General features: G+C 39.7%; 1 protein-coding gene across 1 annotated transcript; it reads right to left on the reverse strand.

Moving 5' to 3' along the window:
• Positions 1-697: 697 nt before the first annotated feature.
• LOC108037123 lies at positions 698-5905 on the reverse strand. The gene is made up of 10 exons (XM_017113605.2): positions 5854-5905; positions 5583-5800; positions 5355-5508; positions 4343-4716; positions 2605-2737; positions 1966-2146; positions 1677-1904; positions 1178-1550; positions 987-1118; positions 698-898 (listed from the first exon to the last, which is right to left on the reverse strand). Exons 1-10 carry the CDS (start codon positions 5903-5905, stop codon positions 698-700), a joined length of 2046 nt encoding a protein of 681 aa, XP_016969094.2.
• Between the last annotated feature and the right edge of the window lie 5677 nt (positions 5906-11582).

Consider the following 11582-nt stretch of genomic DNA (forward strand, 5'->3'; position numbering starts at 1 on the left):
TCAGTTGGCCACTCGGCCGTGTCGCTTATCCATCCCAGGCCAACAATGCCAGTGGTCGATTTCAGGCTGCAAACTGTCGTCATATTTCTGCCCTGGGAACACCCACTATGCACTGAGAAAAAACCCATCTTCAAACCCTTTATTAGACGTTTGTATTTATTGTATTGCAACTAACATACAAATTCTAGCTCCGATTTAATTTAGTTACTTCTAAAAACTAGTTTTAATATCATCTAAAATGAGTGTATTTTCTATTATTATGTGTATTAATAATAATCATAACGACTAAGAAATAAAAATATAAATGTGCAACTTAAAAAATGTAACATAAGTGTAATTAAATATTTTATATTGAAAATTTAACTCTAGTGAGTTGTTAACACAATTGATTCTATAATTTAGACTAAGTGGAATTTTTGGTTTTTTCAATAACTATTAATTTGTACCCAAATACTTTAGTACAGATACAAATACAATAATACTACAGAATATTATTTTTTAAAATCTCTAAGATGCAAATTTCTTATTCTTTATCGCGATTTTTGCGCTAGTGTACCCCTCCCCTTAACAACGCATCCATGCTGGGTTTTTGTGGCTTTTGCGTGTCGTGCAGCATGCGATTTTGATGTTTGCTGCGACACGTGCGCTTAAAACCCAAGGATGAAGTGCACAAACGGGCATCATTTTAATAGTCAAATTATTTGCCTTTTTCCATTCTGTGGATTAGACACTCTGTCACCAGGGCACAGGCAGCGAAGGTGAACCCAAAGGCCAGGACGAATAGAGCACCGCCAATGTTGTTCACATCCAATGCCTGGGGAGCCCCCTTGACCTTAAGCCCATTGGCTAGATCCATAAGCACTTCCTGTTTTTTCTTGTCCATATATTTATCAATAAACTGGGACAAAAAGGAGTTCCAAAGTGTATAAAATAAAAAATTGTTAATAAATATTGTTTCATATGATTTCAAACCATTTTCACATTACCTCCAGCTCCCAGTGGTAATATAAGCCCGTTTCTTGGCAAGTCCGAATGTGCTTGTTCAACTCAGGCATCAAGATCCAACCACGTATCGAAACAGCTCTCGTATAATCAAAATATAAATCGTCATGTAAGACCTTGCACAAGAAATTAGTTTTTTAAGTACAAAATAATTTAGTAACATAAAGTAATATACAATACGGTTTTCCAGTGCCTCCGTGGGCACATAGTCGCCCACGGATAGCGAACCCGAAGAGAGTCGTTCGATTCCAAATCCATAGTTGGGTGCAAAGCTGGCATTATATAAGTAGCTATAATCGTGCACCTCGAAGTTTTGGGCCAGAATCTGTTCCGTTTCCATATCGGAGCTTTGAACCGTGTGCACCCAGATAATGGAGGGAGCTGCCCACTTCCACTGCGACTGGGCCCATTTCTCGATCGTATCCACCGGGGCAGAGAAGAAGGGAAAAGTTAGCATCGACTTCAGCTGGCCACTGTATATATTTTCCAACGTGATTGTAGCACATAAAAGAGTAGCCAGGAAAAATCTCGGGGCAAATCGATCAAAGCTAATAGAGAAAATGTAAAATTGGATTTTTAAATTGTATCTAGTTTATTTATATAATATATTATATTTATAATACTTAATATCAACGGCACTGGTTATACTTACGAGGTGATAACGTTTAACTCACCTTAGAGTAGCAGATGGCTGTTGTATAAAAAGATCAAATATGTCCAGCATGGATTTTTCAAGCTTCCTACCATGATGAAATGTCCTTTGATTCCCACAAATCCCCAGACGATAACTGACGTATTTCATAAAATATAGAAAGGTCCCGCAAATCGAAAAGGTTGCGATCAGCATTAGCCAAGTGAGGTCATTGAATGGCATGATGTTGGTGCGCCAACTGGGTAGGGGTCTGAAAATTGTAGACTTTATTTTAGTATTTTGAACTTCAACGGAGCTTGACGGAAACTTACTCTGGGCCTGGACCCAGGATAGTCACCGATGAACGAGCGATGGTATGCGAGGTCTCCGTAATTCCATCGTACCAATTGTAGATACAGCCAATGGCCATCTCCACACGCTGCTCGTAGATGTCCCCTAGCATTCCATCGCTCGATTCGTTGTCGTAAATCCCGCCCCAGTTGTCAGCGCCATCTGCAAGAAAGTATTCTTATATTATCTTAACTTCTGATCCCAAAAAAAAACAAACTGTAACTTTAATTTAAACTTTTCCTTTATCTATGTATGTTATTTTTATCTTCTTTTTTTAATTTTAAAATAAAAATGTGCACTCATTTTAAGGATATCCTTATGACAAAAAAATTAGGAAAAAACTTATCCATATTGTTCACTTAATATTAAATATTATATTTAAAATATTTTCTAATAGGTATTTACTTAATATTGTCTTCATTTATCAAATTCAGTTTGCAATTTTTCAAATACTTAACTCTAAGCTAATTTTCCCAAAATTATACAACTTTATGCATTTTGATACTAGAAAAACAATTTACAAGGAAAAGTTCCTTGTATTAGAAGAGCAAAGTGAAAAACATAAAAGGCCAGGATAATAATTATTTAATTTTGAAATAAGCTACTCATGAGTGACTTACAGGCCTCGACTCTTAGATGACAGTTGTGCACCTCGCAGAAGGTCTTCATCACATTGGCCTCGGCTCCGTCAAAGTTAACCGATCGGTTGGCCTTCGCCGGATGGATGGGGTCCACGTCGCCCTGGCCGGCGGGCTGCAATGGGTTAATGCTTAATGGTTAACTATGGCCGGCCAATCAAGTGACTCTGCTAATTTCGTTAATGGTCTTGTTGGGGCCACGCCCACACCAGTACCATTACCCACTCACACAAAGTAACATTCAAATGGACATCGACACTTGGCTCGTCGGGCGGCAATTAAATGGAAACACGTAATTTAAATCAATGTTGGTGCTGTGCCGGATCCAAAGCCAAGCCCCAAACAAAACCACATGCACATGCTTGTGGCTGTTTGCCTGTCTGTGGGAGTGTGTTAGTGCTAGTGTGTGGCCGGGTGTGCGTGTGTTTACAAATGTGCAAATGTCCTTAAGGCACACAATTGAGTGCGAACAAAACTTTAGCCAAATGACAACAAAAGCACGTTTTTTTGCGTCTATTTTGTGGTTACAATGGGATAAGAAGCATTTTGATGGAGTCGAATAAATAACCGATTAAGTTTAGATTGAAAATATTGTTGCATAATATGTAATACTAAAACAGCTTAATTTATAATTAATCAAGAATAATAATGAATTCTAAAAATTATAGATAAAATGTTACCCAATAAGTTTTAAATAAGGAAATGTATTTATGTTTTGTGACTTTGCTTGACTTAGTTAAAAAAAAATTGGCAATTTATTATTCAAATATTTTATTGTCCATGGCATTACAAATTCTTAGAACGAAAAAAGGTTAAAGGTTCTGAAAATTTTTTCGTCCCACAGTTCCCATTTGTAGTCGGACAAATCATGGAGACGAGTCCTGACAACTCCCACTAGTGATTACCATGGACTGGGCACCGCAGCACAACATGTGCTTACATTTTAGTTGCCGAAATCGTTGCCCACAACGACAACAAAGCCAAATAACTAAGCACCCACACCACCAACACCACCGTCAAACACACACAAACACCAACAATTCCCGCACACACACACACATGTATGTATGTGGGGCAAAGGAGCAACCACTGGACATTTATTCATGATGAGTTCGCACACTGAGCCCGACTAATGCAAAGACAACGATGTGAATGAGCCTGATGAAGATGAGGAGTGCTCCACATTCTGAGGGGAAGGATGGGGTGTGGGACAGGGGAACAAGGACGACCAATTGGCTTTGCTTAATGTTGGGGTGCAAATCTCTGGCTTTTGGGTAAAGCTGGCTGGCCATCGGGAATCCACAGAGAAAAATAATTAAAAACCTCAAAATTTTGTTCAGTAGAATAATTAAGTTATTTTGAGTTTATTATATAATATGTGAATTTGGAAAGGCTCAAATATATCTATTGGGATTCCTCAAATTAAAATAGTTTTAGATTTAGTTTCTTTTACCTTTTTTTATTTTTTTTTTAAATATTTAAAACTGTGAAACATTTTATTAAGCATCATTTTAGATATGAAAAACATGAACAAAAAATTAGGGACAAAAAAAAACATCAAGAAATTGCCTATGGTTTTCAGGTGTATATGGCGCTCAAAACGTATTCTGATTATCATAATGAAACCATTCTCATATAATTATACCAACCAATTTGTTTGTATTTTCCTCAGTGCGACAACAACAAACGATAAATATAAACTTAACCGGCAATTACTTACCACATAATTAGTAATCGTATATGGGACATAAGTAATGGAGCCAACAAGCAGGCTGCGTCCCTGCAGATTGAGCAGCTTGTTTGGATAAAGTTCGACCCGCTTGGCAAAAGTTTCGTTCGGCAAGAATGCGTCCAGGAGCAGGGCATCCAAATTACTGAAGGCACCGACAAACTTTTGTGTCCACAGCTCGAAATTGATGTCGCGGTAGGGCGAAGTGGTTGTTGTCCCTGCCAATTCGCCTACTCCATCGTCCTTGTTTCCCATGTTTACCGATGCGCCTTCTTTGCTCCTGGTTTCTGGTGGTGGTCCTGTGTTCGGTCCTTGTCCTGCCTCCGTTTCGGTTCCAGGTCGCACCATCAGATGGTGGGGGTAGACTAAAGCGCATTACAGCGATTTCCCGTTGTTGGACAAGCAAAAACAAGGGATATAAAAAAGGGCAGGGACTTTGTTTAGAAATCGAGATATATCGACGAAAGTTTACTTAATGTTGCGGTTTTCCTATTGCAGACTAAAGTTACGACACTAAAATTAAATTACATCTCCAACTCCATTCTCCATTGCAATTTGAATGAACAAAGTAATAAATCTAGAGCCAATCTTCCAGCCTTAGTAACTACAGGGTATGTGACAACAGCAAGTGCACAAAAGTACAAAAAACAACAGAGAGGGAAAAAAGAGGAAGCCGAAAAAAGCCCAAGTTTACAATTGAACAAGACGCTGCCGAGCGTTGAAATTATTGGCAAGTGCTAAAGTTTGATCAACTGGCCACGAATGTCCTGCGGCTCTTTGCCGACCATGTTTACGCGGAAGTCCTCTCGTGTGGGGGCGGCAAAGGAAACTTTTCCAGTTCGACTTGTTTTGCCACGCCCCCAGGGAAGTGGCGAGAAGTCACCGCTTAAGCTAATAAATTGATGCTGACTGGGTTGGTTGAATACGATGGAATTGGACAGGAACACTCAATTTAAAGGGGTTATCTGAAGTGCCCATATTAAGATCCATATCATATACTCACACTGCAGTATATCCATGCTCAGCAATTCCGCAGGGTTTTCATCCTCGCACAGGAACAAATATCGCTTATCCTTGAGTCGCACATTAGCATTGCGGGTGGCATAATATCGAGCGTGAAGAAAGTGGTTAGTCTGCGACAAAATGGTTATAAATCCCTTCATAATTAACAAAAATAAAATACAAACATTTTATAATTAATTAAGTAAGAAATCGCTGGCAAATAACTCACCTCTGTGACACTGCTATTTAGAGCACCCATAACTTGATCCTCCAGGGCCGTTAGATCCTTAAATAGTGCCACATTTATCCATTGAAGCCTAATAGGCTGCCGCAAATCCCGGAGAACCAATTGCAAAGCACTTAAATAATCCAGTTGAAGAGGAGTTGTAGAGCCGGAATTGTTGTAGACAATCAGAATGGATGAAAATCCAGAAAAGTATTGACCAACTAGAATGGAATTAGCTTGAGTTGGCTATCAAGTCCAGAGAAGAATTAGTTACCTATAAGCCGAAGCAAGTGGCTTAAGTGCATCACCAACGGTTGCAACAACATCTTGACTGCCTTTTGAATTCATTTTACCGAAATGCGCCTTTTATAGGGCTGACATTTAATGACTCTGCTTCGATTGGCCTGCAAATTGATTTAACTCGAACTGTAATTGAAAACCTCCGGCTGGTCGTCTCTTTGCAAACTGGAAATGGCCATTGTTTGTCCAGACATTAGCCTAATGAAACGCACACATCACATTACGATATTTGCATAATTCAGTAAACAAACAAGAACATAACAAAAGGGTGCCTCGGGTAAGTCAGGCGGAAACCCTTAGTTAAGGTTAACTATCATATATTTGAGTCAGTCGCATGAAAGTCAGCGAACGCATCTTTCAGTTCGTAAATCAACTCAGAGCACTGCACAAAAGAGGAAGGATAAAGTTGTGAACAAGTCCTAGTAATATCACGCTGTAAATAGTAAAGCAATTATCTATTAATATTATTTTACTTTTGCAGTTTAAAGAAAAAAGACCCAAGATGACTATTTCATAAAAAACAAAATAATCTTTTTAAAATTTCCGATTTCCCTTCCATATTTCATAGTTCTGAGTTCTTTGTAATACCGTAAATACCCTTAAACTCGGCTATTAAGTTTAACAGTCCCCTATTTTTTACAGTGATCAGGCTTAACCCCTGGCACTGGGCCAATTAGCGGTCCCACAAATTAGCGACAACAATGCGGCCAAACGACTGACTTTCATTATGAATGCGAACAAAGCCCGAAACGAAACTAAAGGTCCACAGATGGTCGACAGAAACTGAGCCGGGACCAGGCCAAGTGTCAATTGAAACAATTCAATTGGTCTGCCAGCAAATTCTGTGGGCAGTGAGGGGTTAAGGACGCAGGACACAGGACGAAGTAGCATTCGCCATCGCCGTTGTGGGAACACAAATGGACAGTCGAGACAAGCAGACTCCGGGAGTGAATGTGCGAGTGTTGCGAGTGCTTAACCATTGGGTTATTTGAAATTGAAAGACAGATTAAAGGATTTGCTCCTGGCGAGCCAAAGCAGAGTCGGATCGGGACATAGGCATCCTGCCCACACGAGGGCGAATAGCCCGAAAGGGAGAAGCCAGGCAGTCGGTTCCTGGTCATTTAAGTGCACAGCAGGCGGCGATTTTATTGCCTCGACAACCTGCTGGGATCCACCCGAAAACCAGCAAAAAATCATAGCATCTACCCACACACACATGGCTCGGCCCTGAAGGGCAATTAAACACTCAAGCGGTGTGTTACCGCCCCAGTCCGAGTTCCCAGAAAGTCAATGGCATTAAAATTCCATGAAACGATATTTATCTTCCCAAACGCTTTGCTGGGAGTGGCCATAAAGCGAACGAGGTAATGACTTGATAAAGTGATGCTACTTTTTTTGGTAAATCACGTTATGAAATTAGCTCTGGCTTAAAAAATCCTTCCAAATATTACTTATTTATTTTTTAATGTGCAAGCTAACCTTATTATAGAAAATAAGTATAAAATATTGTTAATAATGTAAGTCCAATATCAGACTGATAGAAATGAGCTGCCCAACTATTTAAGTTTAACATGAATTAACAAATGAAATAAATTACTTATACATTTTCTTCGAAAAAATTGAGGGACTCCTCACTTATCTTAATTACTTCTTCAATTTAATCAACCAAATTTTAGGCTTTGGATTTTATGTTTGTTTTAACTCTCAATTTCGTTCGAAAGCATTGTCTTATCATAAAACTTATAGATGTGTACCGGTTTTTAAACGGATAAGCATTATTATTCGAACTTTTTCTAAAAAACCCAATTCGCAGCTCCTTGAAGTATGCAACACTAATCAAGACACAAATGCAGATTTGTGCGATTACGTGTTTGTCTGCGTGCGTGTCTGTCCGCAGAAATGGAATTTACACGCCTGGCACACGCACACACAAAGGCACATGCAACCATCAGTCGGTGGTGGAGAAAGGGGATAAGAACCGCAGGCGGGCTGACCGGCAAACCGACCGCAGTGTGGCCCACAAGTTGCAGAATTGGCCAACACAGTGGCAACATATGGCCAAAAACCGAAAAGGTTTACGGCTGGGTGTTTGAGTATGAGTGAGTGTGAGTGCGTGGCGCATTTTTAGCTAAAGTTTTTTTTTAAATTCTTTTCCTCTTTGCTGGCTGCGGCTTAGAGTTCTGTGTTATGCTTTCATCTGGTGCCTGCTGGCGGGCAATTTGCCTAGACCGAATTGCACTTGCATGCTAATGAAAAGTGCTCGCCGCAGAAAGAACTTTAAATTGCCTCCAATGTTAAAGCCAAATTACCCGCCAGTAAAACCCACATACAAGCATATTTGCCCATCCATTTGCATTTAAATAATAATAATAACAACAGCGAGTGGGGCGCGGCAATCAAGGCTCGCTGCTGCATTAATGAATAGCGAAACGAGGCAATGTCCTTGAAGTCCTTGGCAGCCAACTAAACAATGGCAACATGAAGGCTTCGGCGTAAATCGTGCCACTTCATTATGGCTGACGGCAGCTGGAACTGCGAAGGGAATAAGCCTTGCAAATGAGTTTTCCCTTTTCACGACTTTCACTAGCTCATTTTCCGCGGCAACTGACTAACAATGCGATGTGATCAATAATTGTCAAGGAGCCAGAAACGATTGAAGAGAAATTTAGTATGTAAAAGCCAAGCTCAAAGTCTGAAAATAAAATAATCAGTTGTGCATTTTGCACAGAGTTTTAATTTCAATTCAACTTGTAACATGTCTATAAAACTTACCCCCAATATTTGGCCAGTTATTTATCAAATTTTAAATTGATTTTTTATAAGACTTTATTTTACAAATTTTTATAAAATGCTTGGCTACATCAAGTTTCCAAAATTTTAAATAAAATTCCCAGAAAACTTATTTACTATCCATTTTAATTAAATAGTTGTATTCCTCAAAACCTTATTAGTAACTTAATTTAATTAATTAATTGTTTAATTTGCCTTATTGATTCCGTAATCAAATAGCTTGTTCTCTTGACTCCTAATTATTCGTATAGAAAGTGATACAATCACAATCTGTCACCTGCTACGTACTCAATGCCCGAGTCAGAAACAATTACGCCCAGCTCATCAAGTGCCCGGCACACATTGCGTATGCTTGATAACCATTTGTGACATCTGACGGTATCTGACAAGCATCCGACAAGCTCTGCAGGATTCCTCCGTCAGTTCATGGAAATGTGTAAATATTTGCATGGTAATTAGCCAGGACATCATTTTATATACAGTTTCAGTGAATTAGTCGTTGTCCTTGAATTCGTCGTTGTCCCATTTGCTTCTGCAACTGCCACTGCGTGTGCTAGGTGGAAAATGTTTTACCTATAACATTTGGTTGCCGCACAATTATGCAGATTGCCACTGCAGAAATGGGACGAGTGGGCGGGGACTCGAAAGTTTGTGCAAACATTTGCCATTTGGTCGAGGCCAGGCCCCCTGCAGCTCTGTGCTCATATTTGTGTTTGCCATTTTCGGGGTATTGAAAATTCCAATTTTTTCATGATTTGTATATACATTGAAGAGGCCGTTTGCGTTTTCTACTCTCTTTTTTTATTTACCAAAACCTCTCCTTCGAGTTTGAGGCAAACACTCGAGCGTGTAAATGCACACAAGAAAAAAAAAATAAAGCTTGTAAAAACTAAAATAGAAACACATTTCATTTCCGTAAGATCTGGCAGAGTGGAAAAGGAAAATGTGCAGCACTTGGGAGGGAGGGAAAGGCAGGGGGGAGAACAACTGGCAAACAACAAGAAAGTGGAAATAAACTTGGCGATAAACCAACGAAATCGATTGGAAATATTTTAACGAAATTGCAGCTTAAAGTGTCAAGGCAGCATGTAGGTTGCTGCCAAAGTGGGTGGCATTTTCGGGGGGCAGCAATCATTTCCACTGACGCTAAGATGAGTGCTCGCTGCGATGATTCGGCTGTCAATGATTATGAGGCTGCAGCTGCAAAATGTTGCTGCTGGGTATTTAGATAATACCGCCCATCCACTTACCGATTTCTCCCTTCCAACTACAGTAGAACTTCCATGGATCGAACATCAAATTTAAAATAGTCAAGAACTTGAGAATTTTACTCATTAAAAATTTCTGGCGATTTGCAGGACTTATTAATAAATATAAATCAGTAGAATAACTAATTAAAAATAAATATTAATTCTTAGGATATTCAGGGGCCATAAAAGAATGATCTTAGAGATGGATGTAAAACAAGTTATAGGGAAATTTGAAAGCCCAACCTTTAGGAAAAGGGTATTTCGAATGTCCAAATATTTGTTTAACAATAGAACATCTTTTATAGGAAAGCTCGACTGTCTTTGTATCTCTCGAGTGTGCAGTTCAAGTGAAGCGCAACGGCAAAGAAACAGTTTAAATGCTAACAATGCAACGGTTTCGGGTCAAGTATTTCCATCTTTCCTCGCTTTCCCCTGCCGTTTTCCCAGCAACGGAAACGAAGTGTAATGAAAGCGTGTAAAGTGCAAATCGAAAAGGCAATACAAGTAACGAGTACAAAATACTTGTACACCTCTGCCCCGCTCCTCCCCCTGGCCCAGAATTTTCTCTAAATTACCAATGTCGGACCCGGGCCAGGACGATAAGGATAAGGGGCTGGGAAAGTTGGTTGGGTGCACGGGCACATCCTGCGACCGAAACAGGTGAAATGAAGGAAACAGGCTGAGGAAATGTTTTGCAAAATGCAAGTTTCTTTTACGCTCCAAATGGCTTTTTTTCCACTGCTGCCATTTGGGCCCCCATTTTTTTTTGTGCGAAATTATAACTTTAATTAAATGAATTTAATTTGGCAACCTTTTCGTAGTCGAGCTGCATCCTAATGCCTATGCCTTGACTTGGCTGGGCGAGAATCGTTATTACTTTGAGCCTAAACAGATTTCCATATTTCATTTGCATTTGCCGACCACAAAAACCGCCAACAAATTAAATATTGATAATTGTTTTTTCCCAATCTATTCCTATCCCTATGAATTTAAAAATATATGAGAGTTTATGCAATTACATAATCCAGTGACAAAAAAGAGTTTTGTTGCCGTTGTGCTTTTGGAAATTTATTGCATATTTTGGCGCAGGCTGCGAACTCGTCCGGGAATTGCCCGGGGCTTAGAACTAACAATTCAAAATGAATTTAAAGCCGCTGAGGCGGCGACCAAAACGGGCCAAATGAAAAATTTCAATTAACCACAAAAACCGATGGCCAACGAAATCGAACCGGACCGAAAACAAAACGAGATGCAAACGAAAAAAGCGGCAAAAAAATAGATATTGTCCAGTGCCAACCATTTTGGCTAAATCATTTTCCTCTCTTTCTATCTGTTTGAGCAGTTTTTCCTGCCAATGCAGGGACCCTGGCAAAATCCTTTTGTCGGAGTACTCGATGCGTCCAGGGCCACAATTAAATGCACTCGACAATGCACCTGACGGACCCGAATCCGGATCCACACACACCGCATATATCCGCATCCGTTCATTTATTCATTGAAGATTGGCTTTGGCCAATCAATTGGCCATGGACCCGTTTTTGCCGCTGCGCCAAATCAATGCAACCTGCGGTTCGAAAACCAGCGAAATCAATGCGAATTATTTGGTTTTCCAATTCGTTACACTTCATTAATGACAATCCCTAAACTCGTTTTGTTTTACGCC

The sequence above is a fragment of the Drosophila rhopaloa genome, unplaced genomic scaffold (assembly GCF_018152115.1).
Source record: "Drosophila rhopaloa isolate 14029-0021.01 unplaced genomic scaffold, ASM1815211v1 contig_178, whole genome shotgun sequence".
Classification (NCBI taxonomy): Eukaryota; Metazoa; Arthropoda; class Insecta; order Diptera; family Drosophilidae; genus Drosophila; species Drosophila rhopaloa.